The 22,397-nt window shown below is 40.7% G+C and overlaps 2 protein-coding genes across 10 annotated transcripts in view; both read right to left on the bottom strand.

The window, feature by feature from the left end:
• Window positions 1–42: 42 nt before the first annotated feature.
• On the bottom strand, window positions 43–3,082 carry LOC130547668 (apoptosis facilitator Bcl-2-like protein 14). The gene is made up of 6 exons (XM_057323820.1): window positions 2,706–3,082; window positions 1,630–1,907; window positions 1,360–1,482; window positions 1,171–1,232; window positions 632–898; window positions 43–523 (listed from the first exon to the last, which is right to left on the bottom strand). Coding segments are annotated over exons 1-6 (765 nt in total). The 5' UTR covers window positions 2,708–3,082; the 3' UTR covers window positions 43–490.
• Window positions 3,083–3,747: 665 nt separating this feature from the next.
• The window catches only part of dgki (diacylglycerol kinase, iota), a 31,140-nt gene continuing 12,490 nt past the window's right edge, over window positions 3,748–22,397 (bottom strand). The window contains exons 2-33 of one of the 9 annotated variants that reach the window (XM_057323815.1): window positions 20,168–20,276; window positions 19,072–19,167; window positions 18,463–18,537; window positions 18,101–18,157; window positions 17,945–18,013; window positions 17,795–17,863; window positions 17,583–17,699; window positions 16,562–16,636; window positions 16,232–16,327; window positions 15,983–16,065; window positions 15,239–15,299; window positions 14,850–14,963; window positions 13,906–14,031; window positions 13,411–13,489; window positions 13,174–13,229; window positions 12,995–13,057; window positions 12,776–12,849; window positions 12,405–12,516; window positions 12,123–12,322; window positions 11,711–11,773; window positions 11,207–11,307; window positions 11,040–11,119; window positions 10,447–10,491; window positions 10,296–10,365; window positions 9,677–9,717; window positions 9,453–9,571; window positions 9,318–9,343; window positions 9,046–9,083; window positions 8,737–8,857; window positions 5,650–5,686; window positions 5,478–5,574; window positions 5,167–5,395 (exon numbers count right to left, since the gene is read on the bottom strand). In XM_057323815.1, coding sequence (XP_057179798.1) covers window positions 5,279–5,395; window positions 5,478–5,574; window positions 5,650–5,686; window positions 8,737–8,857; window positions 9,046–9,083; window positions 9,318–9,343; window positions 9,453–9,571; window positions 9,677–9,717; window positions 10,296–10,365; window positions 10,447–10,491; window positions 11,040–11,119; window positions 11,207–11,307; window positions 11,711–11,773; window positions 12,123–12,322; window positions 12,405–12,516; window positions 12,776–12,849; window positions 12,995–13,057; window positions 13,174–13,229; window positions 13,411–13,489; window positions 13,906–14,031; window positions 14,850–14,963; window positions 15,239–15,299; window positions 15,983–16,065; window positions 16,232–16,327; window positions 16,562–16,636; window positions 17,583–17,699; window positions 17,795–17,863; window positions 17,945–18,013; window positions 18,101–18,157; window positions 18,463–18,537; window positions 19,072–19,167; window positions 20,168–20,276 — 2,686 coding nt within the window. In that variant the 3' untranslated portion in view covers window positions 5,167–5,278. Of the gene's footprint in view, window positions 5,396–5,477; window positions 5,575–5,649; window positions 5,687–8,736; window positions 8,858–9,045; window positions 9,084–9,317; window positions 9,344–9,452; window positions 9,572–9,676; window positions 9,718–10,295; window positions 10,366–10,446; window positions 10,492–11,039; window positions 11,120–11,206; window positions 11,308–11,710; window positions 11,774–12,122; window positions 12,323–12,404; window positions 12,517–12,775; window positions 12,850–12,994; window positions 13,058–13,173; window positions 13,230–13,410; window positions 13,490–13,905; window positions 14,032–14,849; window positions 14,964–15,238; window positions 15,300–15,982; window positions 16,066–16,231; window positions 16,328–16,561; window positions 16,637–17,582; window positions 17,700–17,794; window positions 17,864–17,944; window positions 18,014–18,100; window positions 18,158–18,462; window positions 18,538–19,071; window positions 19,168–20,167; window positions 20,277–22,397 lie in introns of those variants that run through there. The other 8 variants (XM_057323816.1, XM_057323812.1, XM_057323811.1 and 5 more) reach the window with 8 other exon arrangements.

Raw genomic sequence — 22,397 nt, 5'->3', positions numbered from 1 at the left:
AAAGTTAAAAGCTAAAAAAGTTCAATAATTTTTATAGCTATTTATTGTTGTTGTAATAATTGGAAAATTTACAAAACAGATTCTTAAAAAAACATAATAACAAAAATGCATAACGTTTCAGACGGCAAAGAAAATAAATATTAAACAAAACAAATAATGCATATAGTAAATATTAACAAAATTAAGATTGCACAAAACACGTTCCAAAATATAATCACAATTACAAAAATTGAAAAATCCCTGTTTTTGTGTTTTTTAATTATACAGTACCTTTGGTATCATTTTTAAGGCAGTATTGATATCACTCTTAATGTTTTTATTGCCTTCATATAAACTACTTCCTCTGATCTCTGATGTTCACTTGGAAAAACATGCTGAATCCCCGATCTCATACTGAACAAAACATTTTTCTAAAACATTTTTCTCCACATGAATAAAGTGACCGTGCCCCTGAGCAACACATGGAATGTGTGGAGAACATCAGCTCTGCTCAATGGACCTCTTCTTCATCCTCAACCTCTGCCTGGGAAGGAAAAAATGACACCATGACTTCAAAACATCATGACATAACACACTTGGCTATATGTAACTGCTCAAAGATAACAGGTCAATATAACAGCAGAACACTTACATTGCCTATATTCCTGCTAATCCACATGGGGAATTTGTCTTGGAGATACCTGGCACCAAAGCCAAGCACTCGGCTCATTGGATGGTGGTCCACGCAGAAGAGTTTACTGGTGGCTTCACAGATCAGAGCTACTGTGGTTTTCTCAGGTGCTTGTTGTGGGGGGAGCTCTGGAGTGGCACTCCTGCAGAATGCGTCCATCACTCGTCTGAAGAAGCCGTACGTCAGCGAGGCCCGCAGAGATTCACTCAGCGCCTTGTCTGCCATGATCTAGAGATTTCAGAACAAATGAGAAATATTCACACTGTTTTGTTTCATTGTTTACACCAGCATATGCTGCATTTTATGCGCTGATTTTAAACATCACAAATGCCGTCTAAACATTTTCTTTCTCAATAACGGTCAAGAACAAACATAGAAAGTTGAAATTCATGGTGGCCACAAGGGAGCGCTGCAAACATTGCCTGCACTTCAGTATTCTTCGTGGTCTATTCTTACAGATAATACATGTTTGTTCTCATTACAATGGGATCACAACTGACCTGTTCGTTCAGTCGATCGCCATGTTCTTTAAGGAGATCCACAATTGTCTGTAAAAGAGCATCTGGAGACGGAATAAGAAATAAGAGTGAACAGAAATGAGAAGTTCAGTTTACATTGTGCTTTCTAAACATCAACATAAAGTAAATTTACTGTTGGACACAAAGTCAAAGGAAAACAGTGTCACGCACCATCTTGACTATTAATTCCATCTGATTCAAGTTTGTCTGACTCTGGAAAGTGCACTGAGTTTGATATCTCTGTAAGTTTATTGGCCATGTCCTCTACACCATCCACGCTCTCAGCATCTGAACCTGATGGAGGAGTCAATTTCATCACACACTGGTATTCTACAAACTCACGTTCTCCATATAAACATCTGGAGTTATAATATGAACTACAGAGACATTAAAAAGGACAACCACACATCTGAAATAAGATATAATACGTTTCACACTTACATAGTGTAGCAGGCTGTCGTGTGTCATTGGAACCCACAGGGTCATCTGTCTTCGGTTTAATACACTTCCCCAACCAAGAAAACCTTTTCTTAAAACTTTTGTTTTTCTTTTTATTGCGTTCAGTGTTGTCTTCTTGTGTAGAAGTCTTTTGCTCCGTGCTGTTCTTCTGCAGGCGGGAGTCTGCGGGTCGTCTCTTGCGTGTGTATGCCATGAGGAGCCTAAACTCCAAACTGTCTTCAGGAGGGATCTGGACATCACTGTCGCTTTGTTCTTTATTCCTGGTCACATATGTAAACAGAATCTAAATCGTGTTGCCTCATGAAATTTATCGAAATAAATCATAAGACCGTTCAACAAACACCGTTTTAGAAATTTGCAGATGGATTTGTCATCCATGATTCATTTCTTAGGAAGAACGTGTCAAATAAAGGAATACTGAAAGTCATGTTCAACTGTCAAAAGATCCCTCACGAGACAACCTGCTTCAAAACATTTACAAAATAAAACAGTTTTTGGATGATGATGTGACTTAAAATAAGTCTTACTTATGGGAGTGTACATCACTTATATCAGCCACATAACATCAGGTCCAACACGAGACCCACCGACCATTACAGTTTCCATTAAAACCCAGTACAATTCCCATTTAAACCATTAAATCCGTTTGAATGATTTATGATTTGTATTGTTTTTCCCCAGCATGAATTTGTTGTATTAAACTGTGAAAATAAGAGAGTTTTACTACAATCTCAATCTGAATAACGTTACGTGAGTGAATGTGTCACGGCATGTTCTCTCTCATACACTTTTTTTTTCAAAGACGTTTGTTTCGTTTTCAAAGTTTATAATATAAATTGCATAGTCCACGTTTTACATGTTTGCTTGAATGTTGCACTTCTCGTAACTCAGTCTTAACCTAACTTAAGTTACTCGTGTTTTGTCAAAATACTGATACATTTAAACCCCCATTCACGGAAGTGTAAAGCAACCTTTGATCCTCTTTTAAAATATCTTGACAACACATTGAAGATAATTTAGACACTTTTAAAAAAGTTTGTATAAATAAGAGCACTTACATGATTGCGAGTATCCTGCGTTGTTTCACCGTGTTGAACTGAGGGGAACGTCGGGAATCTCTGACTGGAGCCTTCAGGTTAATTCCGAGAGGAGGAGACTATTGTGTCAATCACATTGACGAACCCCTATCCGCCATAACGCTATACTATAAAATTACATAATTCAGACCAGAATGCTTTATGTCAGCTTTAAGATACTGTCTATGGCGCTATCGTGAAGTAACGCAAGCATATGACCAAAGCATTTAAAAAATGAAAACACCATAAAAATAATTAATCAATGTCATTTTTGCCTTTTGTCTAAAATATCATTCGTGCTTGACAAATTGCTGTTAAGACTATTGCTGTTAATTCATGGTCCTTTTTGCCCTTGGAGGAATACAGCCTCTAAAAATAATATACTGTAGACAGGAATAAAGATCACGTGATCGTGAGAAAATGATGACATCATTCTTATTTCTGTGTAAGATATTCATGTTGATTAAAACGATAAAACCATCACAGAAATTCGAACCTAATGGAGGTCATAAAGGGAATTTATTTTGTTTTAATGTAAACTATAATGGTTAATGTTAGTCTCTGATAATGTGTTGACAAAGCACCATTAAACCCTACTGGAATAAAACGCACTACATTGAGGAATTCTGTAATGGTTTTGGCTAATGGATGTAATTTTTTCTAATTGAAATTAGAATGTGTATCGTTTTTAACAGCAGGGATTTCAGTAAGTGTGCCACAATAAAGGATTTAAAGGGATAGTTCACTCAAAAAAATAAATTCTGTCCAATTAAAATACTCTTCAAAACCGTATTTCTTTGTTCTTGAACACAAAGATATTTGTAAGAATATTAGACATTTACAGTTCTGAGACATCCACCCCCATAGTAGAAAAAATATATTGTATATCTTTTTTGTTCAATTGAACACAAAATTATATATGTTGAAGAATTTAGGAAAACCAACAGTTTTGATGCACCATTGACTACCATTAAAGACATCTTTATTTTACATTATGCACATATAGAGCAATAAATAGTGGCTACATAAATAAGATAAATGTTGGTACCCTGGGGCAGTGCAATGTGTACTTATAAGGCGTGTCTTTAACACTAAGGTTTGAACTGTTCTTCCTGCACTGCAGGGTGATAAAACTACTGTGCCATGAAAAAAAGACAAATCTGGTACTTTCCATCTCACTGCTGTTTAATGAGAAAACATTCCCAGTTTTGAGATTGTGCAACATGATGTCTGTCACAGATTCATGTGATGATGTCTACAGTCTCCTCAACCTGACACACTCAAAACAGATTTTCAGAAAAAAATAAACCATTCAAGTAGTCCCATCTTTTGAGAGATAAAAAAGCAAAATACAACCACTGAACGATTTTCATATTTCATTACTTAAAATAGAAATAATGCCATTTCATTATATATTTACTGAGGGGTAAGAAACATCCAGAGTGGTAACAAAAATCCATGCATGATAATGCTAAACAATCTCAACTGATAATACAAGATTTCACAACAGATCACTCGTATGTAAATTCATCTCACGAAGCCTCAGCGTGTTCCTATGGCAGCTGTGTCATGCTTGTCCGGTCATTTCTGACGTGACGTGATAAAGGACTGTGAAATGTTAACAAGAGGGTGAGAAAATGCCACTGAACTCTTGTGTTTAAATACTCTTACGTGTCTTTACATGGTTCATTCTGTCTTATTACAATCAGCAACTTGGCATTTCAAAGGAGCCAAAAGCCAATAAGCTGCCATCAATGAGAAAACCTCACACCCATTCCATCCATAGAGACTTATTTCCTCGTCTTGAAACATTAATGTAATGTAATAGAAAATAGATAAATGCACAAATGTCATCCATTCATATTGCATTGAATATGGCTCAGATCTTTTATCAGTTTTGTAAGATATTTTCACAATCACACCACTGTAACGGCACACAAATGCAAAAGAACCCAACGTGTAAAGTTGTTATGCAGTTATGAAGATTTCAGAGTCAACAGCTTCAGGGGTATGAGTTTAAAATCTAAAAATGAAGGAAGTTCCCCCTGAAACAAACACCGAACATCTTCAGGTTTGTCAAGGAGCTGCTGGAATGATTTCTACAGCGTAACGCCATCCTCAGCTTCCCGTGCGTCTTTGGCACACGAAGTTCACTCGCAATCGTTTCTCTAAAAACTAACCTGTGATCCGTATTGGCAAACAACAGGTGCAGGCTTTTTGAGAATAAAACCAAACCCATCAATGAATAAATAGTTCAATAAATAAGAGCAATAAATAAATAAAATCCTAGAACAAAGCCACTTCCCCCCAAAATTAAACATTCTAAACTCCACAGTGACATTAGTGGAAAACAACAGCTAGACATTTTCTAGACTTTCTTCATCCAGAGAAGCGACCCGAGTCGTCTCCATAGCCGTTCATCTATCCATCTGTCTTTCTCCTTCACGCTCTCTCGTTCTCTCTCTGCGAGCGTGAGCGTGCTCTCTAATGCTCGGAGGAACGCTGGCAGACCCGTCTGTGGGTACAAATACAACACCGGGTGCAGTAAAACCCATTCATACAGCCGTCTCGAGATCCTCGTGTGCCACGGGCTGATCCGACGTCTGGCTCTCCAGAAGGGACGCCAGCTCGATGTTCCCAGCATCCAGGGCGTAATCCTTAGGCGTTTTTCCCTAGAATGTACAATTGCAGTTCTAATAAGGGACATCAAGCTGGTTACCAAATACTGCAGGCCAAAGAAAATCTCATTCTCACCAGGAAGTTTGGCCGGAGGGAAGCCCCGGCCTCCAGCAGGCGTCTGCACACTTCATGAAGCTGCTGGGCAGCAGCTTTGTGCAGAGCAGTGTCTCCTCTAAAACCATAAATAAAGACACATAAAATGGCTAAAACAGAAAGAGAAATACATTTTTAAAATATAGCTACATACGTTTCCTTCTCTGTTAAATCCAACATCAGCTTTGAACCTGTAAGAAACAAGTTTTTAGACACACATAAAAAAGTTATAACCTTTAGTTTGCAAAAGCCACCACTAGTTTGATATCGTTATACAACGCAATGACAATTTTTAGAATAATCTTCCTTGCAAAGCTCTTCTGACCATAATTTCATGTAACAATAGACTGATTTCACGCGGCCGCCATGTTGAAATCGAAAGCGAGGCAGAGGTGGGAAGAAAACCGGAAGGACAGATAGACTGTAATGGTTTGGAGAACTAACCTGGCGTTATTAAAATGATTTATGATCTTAAACGTGACAATATGAGCATAGGATGCATGTCACACCAGCTGTTTTTCTTGACCACTTAAGCCGTACCATCACATATTAGTGACTGTTTAAACTGCCATGAGGGGGTTTCATTCGCTCACACACAGCCAGTCTAACGTTGCTTTTAAACGCATCACTTGTTTTTCATGTCACAGACACCCGATGGTAGTCAAACCATTGCAGTCTATGTGTCCTTCCGGTTTTCTTCCCACCTCTGCCTCGTTTTCGATTTCAACTTCAACATGGCAGCAGAGTGAAATCAGTCTATCCCTGCGTTCCAATTCACCTACTTATGCTATGCCCTAATAGTAGGTACTGTTTTTGTGTTGGAATAGTAGGTACTTTTGAGTGCATGGCAAAGAAGATCGCGCGCACTGGGACATACTAACAGGAAGCAGAAGTGGCTGTTGTTGCCTAAACATTGTGTTCAATAACTGTCACACACATGAAAAAACAGCTCTTCTTTCCATCAAGGTATTTATTCATTCATTATTTCGTATGTAATGTTTACAGTATACTTACATTTGTTCATTTAGTGACACATCAGTTACATCATTTATTAATGCAGCGGAGTGTCACTAAACTCCGCGGTGAGTTGTGGGTAATATCAGCCGTTAGAGTGTGCATCATTCTGCACTTCGAATTTCTACCGGAAGTAGTAGACCCTCTGGAATACTATTTTCAACATACTACGATTTGGGACATACTAATTCTACTTTCGAATAGTATGCTGATTGGAACGCAGGGAGCACATCAACCCTTACAATAAGTTCAAACAGGTGTCCTAGTAGAGTAACCACAGGTGTAGCTCATCACGTTAACTATAGACATGATCGCCTAGTGTTTGACACCCAGAAAGTGATCCTTCTGAACGAAGTGTTCGTGCCAACTTTCTTTTAAATAAATGCCACTTGATTCGATATTTTTGTGTGGCTTAAATGTCCAAACGATTTAAAGGCCACTGTGAATGTTTCTCCAAACATTTCCAAGCTGGGAAATCACTATTTTCCCCTTTTGCAGAATTGACTGTCCATTTACTGGTTTTAGTTTTGCGTAATGGCGATGTCTAACACCCATTTCATACCGCACGCGTAAGCAGAGCGGCAGCAGCGCGTGATCATTGTCCTTTCATACCGGCAGCGTATGCACCGCGCTGCCTGGGTAACTGTTACCATATGGCGTTATTATAATGACAAATGTCGCGAGCGCATTATTACAAGGCGAGAGCGCATTCCTGTCATACGAGCGCGCGAATCTCTCCGCTCGCACGCCGATTTCCTTTGCTCGTGCACAAAACTGGACGCGCGCTTTCAACTATACGCTGCTCTCTTATGAATTTTCTCTCCTCTCGCTCAGTGAGCGTGTGCGCACTCAAAATGCGTTCCGTGCGTCCACGAATCCTTTGGTACTCTTGCTCTCGAGAGGTCCTCCTGTGTGTTCCAGGCATTAGGCTGTCAAAAGTAGTCAACCAATCAGGGATAGGCTTCCACGGCGGGCCAATGAAAACGCGACCTCTTACATGGCATCTTATAGGTTGAAAGTGACTCGACGTTTTCAACGAAGCAAGATGGATCCACCACGTTCTCAGGTAACAATATTAATATATTTGATGCAACATTATTAGTCAAATGTGTATTAGAAATGAACGGGGCATTAGGATGCTTTGTAGGCTACATATAAACGTCAGTTTAACTACCATGTTATTCAGACAAAACAGGCCAACACCCTCAAGTTCATGTGGTCCTCATGCATGTCCTACACTAAACATAGTATTGTCAAAATAGTACTAAATTGATTACCGAACAATTTAGATTGGTGTCTTAAGTTAGCTTTATTCTAAAATAATATTTACTACAAGTAACGGTACATATCAAAACAATAATAGCACTGGAGCATTTGGAAATATCATATAATATTCTATACCTATTTGGTTATGCATTTAATGCGTTTGCAGACACACACTGTAAGTGTTCTGCATTCAGTGTTCCAGAAGTTCAGGGCACACAACTGAACTTCTATGCAATATACCAAACGCTCCCTTACCGTTCATTTATAATATACATTTGATTAATAATGTTGCATCAAATATATTAAAATTGTTACCTGAGAACGTGGTGGATCCAGAGGCGTATTAAGACCTCTTGGTGCCCCCCATCCACCCACCTACCCACACGCAAGAATCCACTCATTAAAAGATTTATATATTAAAAGATTTTATAAGAATGAAACTCAGCAATTTACAATATACTATTTTACAAGAATTACACATTAACATGACACTTTTGTAGAAAAGAACACGAAAAACAACTCTTCATCAAGCATTTTTAACAATTAGGCCTACTGTAGTTAAGAGGTCGCATTGGCCCGCCGTGGAAGCCTATCCCTGATTGGTTGACTGCTTTTGACAGCCTATAATGCCTGGAACACACAGGAGGACCTCTCGAGAGCAAGAGTACCGAAGGATTCGTGGACGCACGGAACGCATTTTGAGTGCGCACACGCTCACTGAGCGAGAGGAGAGACAATTCATAAGAGAGCAGCGTATAGTTGAAAGCGCGCGTCCAGTTTTGTGCACGAGCAAAGGAAATCGGCGTGCGAGCGGAGAGATTCGCGCGCTCGTATGACAAGAATGCGCTCTCGCCTTGTAATAATGCGCTCGCGACATTTGTCATTATAATAACGCCATATTACCACAGTATTTCTTTGAATACGCGAGCACGCGTGAGCTCTGTGGTTCCCGGACACTCACCGTGTTCTAGAATGAAACTCACGACGTCAGTGTGACCGTGTTGAGCGGCCAAATGCAAAACAGTGCAGCCCATCGTGTCTCGTGCTAACAGACTGACCCCGCCGCTGCAGGAGCTAGACACCTGATGGATCACAGGTCAAGAGCACATGAGCGTGTTTGTGTCATTACATAATAAAACAAGAGCTGAAAACAACAGACTCGACGCTGACGTGTTGACATGCTCCACCCTGATGACTCATACAACAAAGTTCTTCCACTTTCATTTGAAAAAAATAATAATAATAAGGGAATTAAAAATAAGAAGCTTACCGTAGTAAGCTCTCCTTTGATAGCAGCTGACAGTAGAGCTACAAAATAAAGAGGTTTTCATTTATCGCTGAGTAATGATCATATGTTAGGATTACCAATATCCTGTAAACTTTGGCATGAATCATTAGGGAATTTCAGCGGAGAATGTTTTCAGTGGGGTTATCCCATGACTTCTTACAGGAAATATCCCTCTAAAGAAAAACTGCACAGTCCTGTCTTGTTTACCACCTCTCCACCACAATTTCAAAGAAAGGTTGGCGTCTACACAGTACCTTGTTCCTCTGAGGTCAGGGGAACGCTGCAATAAGGAAATAAGAGCACAAATTATTAGTAAACACATTCCACAACGAGGCACAAAAAACAGAAACTAAAACAATGAAATGAAAGATGTCTGGGAGGATTGTCACCTGGAGCTGGGTTCCACGACCACATCCGGCATTCCAGGTACCCGGCTCACCGCTGGGGCCTCGTGGTCCAGGATGAACACCTCATCATGACAAATTTCAGTCACGAAGTGAAGATGCTCCTGTACGTGCACATAAATAAATGACAAGAACACATTATACATTTTACTTGCTAATATCATTTTTTTTCTTTCAGATATTACTTTTAGGTAGAATTTAAATCCTACCTGAGCCTTGTCTATGCGATAAACGCGGTCAGCTGATGTAGCTGGGAAAAGAATGTACAATAAAATAGTACAAATTAATTTTAATAATTGTATGACACTTAGACTTAAATCACACACTATTAAAGATTTAGATTTTTTTTTTAGATTTTTAGATTTAGATTCAATTTATTGTCATTGCACATGTACAAGTACAAGGAAACGAAATGTGACCTCTGCATTTAACCCATCCAGAGAGTAGTGAACACACGTACACCCGGAGCAGTGGGCAGCTATCACTGCAGCGCCCGGGGAGCAAGTAGGGGTAAGGTGCCTTGCTCAAGGGCACCTCAGTTGTTACCCGCCGGCCCTGGGAATCAAACCGGCAACCTTCTGGTCATGAGTCCGACTCTCTAACCATTAGGCCACAACTGCCCACAGTTAGAGTTAAAGTACACAACTGTGAATTATTGACTACACTGCTAGTGTGGACTGTCAGTACCAATAAACCATGTGTTATTATTCAGACAGGCCGTTTAACCTACTTTGCGTTCACCTACTTTTATGTATGAGTATGCATTGGATCTTACAGTACAGAAGAGAGAGAGCTACTATGAATAGAAATACTGAGACACAAGCTCACAGTCAAGGAAACTCCAGCTTGGTGAAAGCCTGTGTGTTGAACTAGGCCGCGGCAAGCCTGTGCTCTCGTCCTGCAAAAAACAAACTTACTTAATATATGTAAAACAGGCACATATTTCTAGAAACAGAGGAGATCTGTGTCAGGCATTCACCTGGTAATGTACTCTGTGGCCAGCAGAGGGCGCTTGATGCAAATCCTGTAGACAAGAAACACATAACAGATGATACAGATTTGAGCTTCAGTATTAAAGGAAGAGTTCACCTAAAAATGGAAATTCTGTTATCGTTTACTCTCCCTCATGTTCTTTAAAACCTGTATGTGACTCTTTTTTCCGTGGAACACAAAAGAAGATATTTTGAGAAATGTCTCAGCGGTTTTGTGCTTATACAATGGACGTCAATGGGGTTCAATGTTGTTTAGTTACTAACGTTCTTCAAAAAAATCTTCTTTTGTGTTCTGCAGAAGAAAGAAAGTCATACAAGTTTGGAATGACATGAGGGTAAATAAAGGATGAAAAAATGTCTAAATGTCACAATGCCTAAAAAGGGCATATCTGATAGTCACAACTCGTGAGCCTCATAAACATCAGTCACATTTATGAGTCAGCGTAGCAAAACAATTACGTCTGTCTTGTTTTGTTGGTTGTATGGACCTATAATAGTCATCTAGTAAATATTCCGCTTTGCCGACGTCTGACTGACAAGACCAGCTGGACTGGTAAAGGAAAAGTGAAGATGAGCTCACCTCCTGCAGTCTGTCAATGTAAAGTCGACATGTTTCTAGGTCACAGTCGCCTCTCACCACCACAATGCCAACCGGAGTAGCTGAACAAACACACGCACATTTATTGAACAGCGATTGCTATTATAATACTTGCAAACCGAACAGAACTGAATTGTGGGAAATCTTACAGATGTCACGAAGGCGTTCTTTGTCAAACTGCATGCTCTCATACTCCTGCAGGCTGATACGGTTCACGCGCAGTCGCAGGCGGTCGGGGACTGCGTGCGGGCTGTGATACGCAGACAAAAAAAGAGAAGAGATGCCACACTAAGTACTGTACCAAATGTGTTTAGTTCTTAGAAAAGGAAGCAATACACGTGAAAGTGGAACAGACATTTACTCAGAGGAAGTTACGCTGTGACCATTTACTAACACATCTGATGTTCTATACTGAATGATAATAGACAACTCTATCGGTCCAGAGTAATAAAGATGAGGTCATGAAGAGGAGCTATGAACTTCACAATAGGACAGATGGTCATTAATCTGATAAAGTGACTTTGAGAAACCAAACATTCCCCAAAGACACTGTAAGCTGGATGTAGTACACACACAGAAACACACACACACAGTCTCAGGTGTGTGTGTGTGTGTGTGTGTGCTGGAGGGATGGCGAGAGATCCCGTACTTACACAGAGAAGGAGTCGGGGGGAGCAGAGAGGCGGCGCAGGTCGGCTGCGCACACTTTCTGAATGCTGCGACAGCACAGCCACACGCCAACACACGCAGCACAGCCAAGCCAGTCAGAGAGAGAGAGGTGAAGATGAGACACAAAGATGAAGGGCAACCGATAATTAAAGAGGGGAGAGATGGAGACAGAAAAAGAAAACGCATTGCAGAGCACCACACAAAGAAGTAAAGAGCAGAACCTGCACACATAGATTAGTGCCGTTACTAGAACATTCTCCAGAAACGGAAGCACGGATGACACACAGCATTTACAGTAGTGTTAGACCGGTTAGTTACACAATCCCATCCAGCGAAAAACCTTTTGTGACAGGAAAAGCAAGAAACAGGAAACGATGTCCCTCATGACAGACTCACTCGTTCAGCAAAGGCACAGACGTGCGCCTCTTGCTTTTCTGCACCATATTGGCCTGATTCCTCAGGGATATGCGGAGGGTGGAGGGCGCCAGGCGGCACGGCTCGCCGTCCACCTGCACGGGCAGCGTCTTGAACGTGGTGAGGACCACCTCCCTGCACTGGTGCAGACGTTCACCGTGGCCGCCCACCTGCAGCGCCGCCTTGTGGCCAAAACCAGGTACGCTTAGGTTAAACACTAATCCTTTCACTCCAGTTATTTAAATACAGAGATGAAGTGCTCACCAGGGAAGCCATGGTGAAGCCGATCACCTCGATGCAACCGTCGTCATGCCTCTGGGGATCAAAATCTCGGTGGTCCCCCGTGTTACCCCAGGGCATGGTACCGGCGCAGTACCTGTAGATAAAGTACACAGGGGTTATGAGGTGAACCGGGTTCTCGCAATTTGGATAAACAACTTGGTTTTGGAGAAAATGATAGTAAATGAAAAGACAAAAAGGCAAAGAGTAAAAACGTGTCGCTGCAGGCATGATAAAACACAAAAATCCACCTAGAAACATCATTTAGGAAATGGTGCCATTTGGGTTCCCATCACCTACTGTCCAAGATATTACAGAAGAAAAGTTCTGCACTACAGTGTATGTGAAGTACACACCTGGGTATGTTTAAGAAGACGATACACTGAAACTTCTGTTCCTGAATCTTGGGTGTGAGATCTGTGCCATCACACTTTGAAAAAAACACAAACATGCAGAAAACTAATGAAAGAGAAAAACATGTTAAATCTAAGGATTAGAAACATCTTGATTATCTCTGCTCTTAATGAACAGGGCCCGTCAAACATCAGGGATTCTGCAGAATTTGCTGTGCTCACCACCACCCTGACGTGCTTGGACAGGTCCCTGGAGCTTCGCTGGAGAAAGTCGGAGAATGCCGCCTGAGGGCACAAAAGTCGAGTCACACATACTCTCTCTCGCTCTCTCTCTCTCTCTCAGTATAAGCTCAGTGAAAGCACACATTTATTCTGTCAGGTATGAACTCAACTCAACCCACCCCTGCATAGAACATCTTGTTACGGAAGCGACTGTTGAATTTCTCGGGGTTTGCTTCTGCGGAGAGACAGAAAGACACGGTCGTCTTGTGACTCAGAGGAAAAGAGAACAAAACACATTTCTTTAAAAGAAACTTACATGGACAATGATTTTGACTGTTTTAGGGGCAATTAAACTTTAGGGAAAACTAAAACACTTTTAGGTGTAGAATATGGTTGTTCTTAGAATATTTACTAACCTCTAGACTCATGAAACTCCAGCGTGACGTGTGCATCAAATCCGAGGCTGAAGTAGTTATTGAACACGTTCAGAGGAAGCTGATAACAGAAACACACAGATACTTCGGGATGTTAGCATCTAATTGCAAAAAAAGACAATATTTTATTGCTCCGAGGTTGCTTTGATGGATTTTCAGTTGTGTTTCATTTAAGTATCAACTTACTCCAGGGAAATAAAACCAGAAACAAAGGACAACTGTTGAAACAAGTGAAGAGTATGGATCTTCAATATGATGTTTGCAGACTTGACAAATCTGCTCAATTTGTGACATTATTAAATCTCTTCAGAAACTTAATGGAGACATTTGTGAGATTTCTGTCTTTTTCTCAGGAAAAATATCTGAGACACCGATGAGACTCACGCAAACGTTTCTATTCACTCACCATTTAATCGCATTCTGGTCTATGAGAAATAACTGAGATATTAATGCCTGTGATGTTTTTTTAATACGCACCTTTTGTGAGCCGTCCTCGGGCTGAACAGACGATCGCTCTACCTGAAGATTCCAGCGATCCAACTGGACCACAGTACCGTCCTCCACCTGACACAAGATCTTCGACACGGGCTCGTCTGTATAACCCTGAGACAGATGTGTGGACATCACTTTGGATTTGGATTGCATTCTTACACTGTCACTGTCACTTTTATTTACCCTAATTTGATAAATAAAAGTGTTTTTCTAGCCTTATAAAAGTAATTCATTTTTTAATGGCATTCACATGTTTCAAATATCTGGGGCGTTTTTACCTCGTGGGCTTTTTAATTTACGACCCTGATCTTACCATTTATATTACATCTACATGAAGGGCTATTCACTCATGACATAAACACAGTCCTTGACATGAATTGAGATGATTATACTATCAATTCAGAGTGGGGGAAACATGACGGCGAGTGTCATTACAGCCAGCGCACCGCTAATAATAGACTTCAGACTGTGGCAGAAATACAGAAGGGAAGACTCAAGGCCAGCGCTTCTGAGGCTCACAGTCAGAGTATAATGGAAAATAATGAGCATCCTTTATCGGTGACAAGCACTTAACCAGACAACATCACAACCACAGCCGATCGTACCCAGCGAACTGTGTTTGTTCTCTTACACTCTCATGATGTGCAATACAGACTGAATCATTCCTAGAAATGACAGCGTGACTCCAATCCTATTCAGTGGAAATCAAAATTGTGTAATTGGTTTACCCGTGTATGTGATTCAAACAATACATTTATGAATTGAACTTTATGAGGTAAACAAGCTGTTTAAAATTCACATTGAGACTAAAAACAAACAAAGAAGGCACGGTTCTGATTCTGTTTGCAAAATACAGTGATTTACACCTGAACGGAAAGTCAGATGTTACATCACATCATTTCATCTATAAGAATACAGAAGTCACTGACCCCTCCCCAGTTGAGTGTCCTGGCGAGGTCATTTCCTGTACCGAGAGGGAGCACAGCTACAGGAGGTTGCGGGTTCATCTGAAGTTCATCTAAGGCTGACAGAATCCAGCCCACCTAGAGAGGAGCCATACCAAAAACTCAGTGTAAACCAAGAGCCGTGGGCTTACAGGCGAATAGATTTACACGAAATAGAGGTTGTGTTTGTCCCATAAAAACTGTGGATGTTGAAATGACAAGAAAACACGACAGTTCTGAAAAATCATTTGTTAGGTAGGATGTTTTGAGCAAAATGGTTGGTGCCATTTCTCATAACTGTCACCAGAGGGAAGTGTGTTCAAAATGTCTAACGGTGGATGATTCTGTACATCCCAGCATGCGTCAGGTCATACCGTTCCATCTCCTCCACAGGCAAGGATACGAAGATTTGGCACTTTTCTGTACAATTCCAACCTGATGACAAGAGACATATTAGTGCTGTTGTTTGTTATGAATGATAATACCAGATAATGCATAAAACAAATAACTTCACTTTATTTATGTCCTTGAATAGAAAGGTATACATTAAAGCACCATAAAAATGAAAAAAACTTGCCGCGAGTAGCATTTGCAAAAGTGGTGCTGCTAGACCCTTTCCAGAACCTTTCTAAAACATTTCCGCAAAGACCTTTAAATGGCTTCCTCTCTTTCCGTTTACACAGATGACCTACAAGAGTGTATTTCATCACATTACCTACGCACAATAAAAATGTCCAAAAACCTTTTGTCTTCACTTTGAACGTTCTAGCTATTTTACCATTCCAAACCTTCAGAACAAATGTTGTTTTGCAGAATAAATGCCACTTGTTATAAATGCCTTGATATTTTCTAATGCAGTGACATTTTAAGATTCGTAAGTGTAAATATGTTGCATGTGTGTGTTTGTTTTAACAGAGCTAGCATAATCACAGCTCGCCACCCAGCTGTGCCTCTCTCTCTCTCTCTCTCTCTCTCTCTCTCTCTCTCCATCAGAGCGTCTGTGCTGTTCTCCATTAAGAGACAGACTCGGCTTCTGGAATACTGAAGTATGACAGACAGCAGCACAGACTTCACGATGAACCTCGGGTTAGAGATCGTGATGTGAAATGGAAACTAACGCTTCTCTTGGTCCGCCCTGAGACAGATCAAACACCTGCCGAGGGTTCAGAATCCACATGAACATCTGCAACAACTTCGTCCCCTGAGAGACAGACGGAGACAAGACAGACAGATGATTCTAGAAATCAACAGTAGCATTTGACAGCCAAATATTTGTGTATCATAACAACGTTTACATTTATAACTTTGGCAAACGCTCGGTCAGCCGAGTGTACAATCAACCCTTTCAGGTTCATGCAAGAGCTTACCTGGTTTCCTCCACTTTTAGGGTTGACAAACACCAGCACCGGTTTCATAAGAGGAGAGGGCATCGGTTTCAACATGAACGGACGCCATTTCGATTCCTGCAGAAGTGAATGCATTTTATTCAGGCCAACACACACACACACATCTGCACATGAATACACACATACACAGCAGTGCAGTGAGACAGATGATAGCCGAGCAGGAGTTAAGGGAAGACAAGCTCTCGGAAAAACAGAAACTGAACTCTGTTTTTCAGGATTATTTAAGAGAAGGGACAAAAAAAATGTTTTCAAGGTGTGTGAGGTCAGGATTGATCCTCAGGAGCTACTCACATCGGTGCCCTTTTTGCTGGTTCTTCTTTTGAAGGACGTCCGTTTTTTCCTCCGTGTGGAGTTTTTAAAGGAGCTCTGAGAGGGACAGAGGAGAGATGGCAGCTAAGCCTTAACAAACATATCGGGATGCAAAGAAAATTACAGCTGTAGTTCATTTATAACCGATGGAACCAAAAAAGATCTTAATTTCACCCAAAATGAATTCGGTCATCCAAACCCATGTGAGAAGGTGATTTGAAACCGTGAACCCTGCTTTTTTTTGTTAAACAAAAGCATAAAGTGAGCAGGGGCTTGCAAAAATCCAGAAATGTGATATATTTTGAATTTTCCAATGTATTCTGTACTACAGTATACGCTTGTTGTCAGGTTTGGAACGAAGTATGGGTGAATAAATCATTAAAAATCATATTCATACAATATATTTATTCATATATATATTAATACAATATATATTGTGGGGGAGAGGGGTTGTTAAAAAGTAAAAATATTTATGTGTGTTAAATTGAGAAATTTGACAAATATAATTGATAAAAAAAAATTCATTTTTGAGTAAACTATTCCCACACAGTAATAGTTCAACTACAAGCGGCTTCCCTTCTGATAACTCCAGAATTGAAAGTGACAACAGCCACACTTCAAAAACCTGTCCCATCAACCAATCATAGGTGAGTGTGTCATCAAAGTGGGTGTGGTTAAAAAAGTAACAAAAAATGATTTGATGGGTCAGTTTTTGATCAATTCGTTATAGCTTTCAATGATAAACCATGATGTTTACTGACTGTATATAGTTTAGGAAATGATGCAAGAAGCTTTCATCCTGTATCTCCATACAAAATGCATATCATCTAAGAGCATTATACAACATGTCACAGATAAAGAAATGTTTGTAGTTTGCAATAAACAAAAGCACATTTAGGCCAAAGCATAAGTGAGGAGACAAGAGCATGCAGCACAGCTTTAAAACACAGCATCTCTTATAAGGCACTACATCCTTCATTAAGTCTTTTTGAGGTGGACGTACCTGCGGTTTCCTAACTTTGATAATCCACGAGGGTGGGACGATGACGCCCGCGTGAGCTCCCAGCGAGCACGGCTCCTCGATCTGATGGAGCATGAAGCATGTCACCTTGTTGTGGAACTTAAAGAGACGGACAAACAGAGAGAGAGAGAATGGTACAGTTTACATTAAATAAAGTAGCAGAAAATACACATTTCTATTCAGATGTGACTCACTGCCTGCTTGCACCACGAGCAGCTGATGGCCACAATCTCCTTATTATGGAAGAACTTCTGTGGAAAACTCTACAGAAAGAAAATATAACATAAATATATTACATTGAAAAACATTTAGCAATCTGATAACATTGGGTTTTAGTATCTTACTTTGCCGCATTGTCGGCACTTCCCATCCTGTCGCCGTCGGTGGACCCAGTGATGTCTCGAAACGATCTGCTGTCACAAACACACAATGCGTGTAAATGGACCAATAGTGTTTCAGTCTGTTATAACACAGAGGACTATGAATCATGATGGACTTACATCTCGGAGGCATCGAGAGCCGCCTTCTCTAAACGTGGGTTTACAACGGAAGTTAATCTGGTATGGAGAGAAAACATTTACAAATGAGAGATGCTGTACGTCTAAAATACTGTGGAAATGAACTGGGACGAAGGTTTTCTTTCTTTCTTTTCTATTTGCACTCATAAATATAACCCAACATCGCAACAGCAGAGAGCCATAACGCTTGATCCTTAAAATCATAATTGGAATACAGAGATTACAGTCTGTCATCCCATTGCATTATCCTCGTGACGCACGTTTGAAGAGACAAACATCCACAGCTGCGGTCAAGCTCTCGCTGCATATTCATGACATAAACTGATATTTCTGCATCCGCTCACCTTGTCAAGCTCCTCGATGCAAGCCGTGTGGACCACGATCTTACAGGCGGCACACTTCCTGCGGGGTGCTGACTTCTTAAAGACAACCAAACAGGACACAATGAGAACATTTCAAATGAACGATGACAACATTGATTCGTTTTGGGTGAACTATCCTTTAAACTACAAATAACAGTGATAGTGCTGCTTTCCTTTAGCACATGTAAATAACAACAGCTAATTCTTACATCTCTGAAAAAATACAAACATACAGTATATTTCGTATTGTATTGTATTTCAAATGAGAATGTGTTTTCAGTACGCTTTCATCTTCCAGCTGTAAAAACCTTGTATCGTCCAAGGCGAGAATTTGCCAACTCGATTGAAGTGACATTGTTAGAGTTGCCACATTTCTCGACAACATCACAGCGCTCCAACAAAAGCCCGACGGAGAGCGCATTAAGTCATCCTTTCACCTGCTGCACATTCTAAGACTAATAGCCACCTCTGCTTTTCAATATACACTGGCTTCACATTATCTCATGAAAGAAAATGTCAACGCTAAAATACACCAGCCGTCTGACTCGCTGACTCTCTGACTCATGGCTCTTTCATCAACGTTATACTCACTGAAATCTTGACCACGCATGTCTCCTCGCCCAGGTAACACAGGTCCCCGGAGCAGTTGGTCTCCAGCCACAGGTGGTCCCCGTTGACAGCGTTCTCCTGCAAGACCGTGTAACATTTTGTAACTTTTAAGGCATTTATGCATCTGAATGGGTTTGTAACTAAAGGTGCAATCCGTAACTTTTTGGGGATAAAAATAAACAAAACTACAAGCAAGTACATCAAAACCAGTTTAACAACGTTCTCCGAACCATATCATGATTCACAATGGTAAGCTTATAATAATGTTATCCAATAAAATTAAATAAAGAAAATCTCTAAACGAGATAGTGAACTAGTGATCATGGTTAACCATGGTTTACAGATAAAGGAATGGTCAGTGGATATTTTAGATATGTCCCGCCCCAGCTTCTTGTTTCAAAAGGAAGTCCAACAACACGAGAAGGAAAACTGCACTCGACTGTATTTCCTGGGATCTTCAAATCCCCACACAATTATATGCGATATTGCAATTTATATCACCACGCAATAACACATATGCAACATAAAGAAGCATTTAATACAAGTTACACAAACTCATGCATTCAGTTCTCACACATCAACTGTGCATCAATTAACGCTGTGTTGACAGCACATGCTTAGCAGCTTCAGGAAGGCGCATTAATGTTTGATGGTCACGTGGAGAACAAGCAGGGAAGGAAAGGCCAGCGAAGACGTGCAGGAAGCGCCCTACTGAGCCCCGCCCCTCCATCTCTCCATATGTACGCACAGCACCTGGATTAACAAGTCTCTCTTTAGCCTTGCCAACCGCCCACGGCACACCGGGTCTTCCAGACTAAATGTGCTGACATGTGCAAAACCATCACGATCTTCTCATCACAGCTTAAGCATTACGTATTGCTTGTATTCGGGCTGGATGACATGGGGATGCTTACTGAAGGGGCATTAAAAGCAAATACTGTACAAATATGTCACTTTTGGCCATTACTGAATGTGAAAGTGACATTGTCTTACACCATCACTGCACTCACTGGATGAGAAAAACAAAGATTCTATGAGACACGAGACATGCAGATGAAGAACAGACCAAAGCACTTACGCTCCAATCCATCGTGGTGCGAAGCTCCTTGAGCGGTCCATTGCTCAGGGTAAAGAAAGGGTTCTGGGGTGGCCCCAAATGCTGCAGACCGGACCGGGAGATGGCTTTCCTGCAACACAACCACCACAAATCACTTCAGCTCAAACTCATCCAGGAGAAAGTTAGAAAATGGTTATTATGGGTTTGGGGGTTTTACAGTGGATATTGTGTGGAGCGTGACCAGATTAATGAAGAAATCATTGTGCAGGTAAACCGAAGAAGACACACACACAAAAACACACAACAGGAGACAGGCATCCACGTTGTGCCAGTATCAAAATGATTCAGCCCAATCTGTTGACCAGTCTGCTTGGCCAGGAAGTTCCCACAATTCCCTGCGTGCAGAGAGAGCCTCGGGCTCATATGGTGTGTAATAGACAGACAGGATCACTCTCAGACACGGCGTGTGTGTGTGTGTGTGTGTGTGAGTGTGTGTCTCAGTCAGGGGTTTGTATGACTCAGTATTATTTCATCATTTTCCCAGTCTGTCGATCTTCCACAAAACTGCCTGCTGTCTCACGCCAACAAACTCATTTCTTCCCAAAAAATCTGACCCGTGTGGCTATATATCATACAGGCTTATGAAAATAAAAAATACAGTTTAATAGTTTTAAATTATAAAGTCTATATCGTAGTTCAGGAATGTGTCCACTTCTGGTATTTTTGAACATGCAGAATCAGAAAATAGCTTCGAATTAAAAAGAAAGCAAGATATGAGTTTACTACTAGAGATGGTTTCCAACTGTATTTCACAATGCTAATAAAAATAATTTCATATGCGGTATTTACAAATAACATTATACCTGCTTGTACATATACACAGTAGTACAAAATGAAAATGTCTGCTGCTCATTACCATAAACGTTTATACATCTGTATTTAACCAAAGCAACTTCTTATACCTTCCAAACATTTTCTCATTACATGTGCTCATTGAACATTGAAAGCATGACATCTTGCTCTATCAGGAATGTCCTTCGCAACCTTTAAGCATCTAGCTCCTTCCCTAAAAACAGTTACCACCCGTTCATCCTCCAAAGAGCTCATTATTTAACATATTCATCACACAGCGCCATATGGCCGTGCCTATTGAAGCTCAGGTAGAAAGTGACCCTGCGCTCGGTGTATAATTTTACACAAGCCCGCAACACAAGCATTGGAGGCAGGGGGCAGCGGACGAGGAAACGGTGGGCCGTACACCTGACACCGCGCTGAAAGTTTCAGATGCTCGTCTAAAATTATCCTGCATCAGAGTGAACACAAGCGAGAGTCCAGTTACCTGCTCTATTGTAAAGCGAGCCGGCCGGTGAGATCACACACCTTGACCCTCCCGGCTAAAAATAGACCTACAGTCGGATGACATGTGCGCTGGAAACATGCCATTGTGATGAAGCACCTGAAGGCCACATACCCGACAACCAACACACACACACACACACACACACACACACACACACACACACACACACACACACACACACAATAAAATACACAAAACAAACATACAAAAACACACATACACATAATGCCACACATAACAACACACACAAGGCAAAACACACATAAACACACACAAAGACACAAAAATGGCAAAAAGTGGCACACACACACAACAACAACAAAACACACATGGCTAAGCACACACACACACACACACACACAAATGCACAAAACAAAAACAACACATGGCACGGCAAGGCAAAGATGCCACACGTACACAACAACACACACATAAGAATAAAACACACATAGACAGATACCACTTTCATTTGGAAGAAAAATTATGAACGCCATCTCAGTAAACATCTCACTTGTTTCTACCAATGAGATTAAACGGATCCTAGATGAACACAATAATGTTACACATCTCCCTAAAGTGTCACAATAATGTTACACATCTCTAAGGTTTCAGAAAAGATCATGAAAGACCAAAAGTTGTAAAAGTTAAAAATTTGCTCAAATTTGAGCAAATTTGTTTTGAGCAAAAAATTGCTCAAACGTGCTCAAATTTGCAATGTTAAGCAATAAGGATGCAATGGCAAAACGTCATATAAAGTAACCAAGAGATATCTTAATGCTATCTTCAGCTACAGCAAATCTTAAATGCTCACAACTACCAACAAAACTGTTGAATGTTTCAGATGAAATCCAGAGAACGGTACTGTGAGATTCTCTGTGCGCTCCCTCCTAA

This window comes from Triplophysa rosa, linkage group LG24, assembly GCF_024868665.1.
Source record: "Triplophysa rosa linkage group LG24, Trosa_1v2, whole genome shotgun sequence".
NCBI lineage: Eukaryota > Metazoa > Chordata > Actinopteri > Cypriniformes > Nemacheilidae > Triplophysa > Triplophysa rosa.
This window is presented reverse-complemented; position numbering and strand designations above follow the sequence as displayed.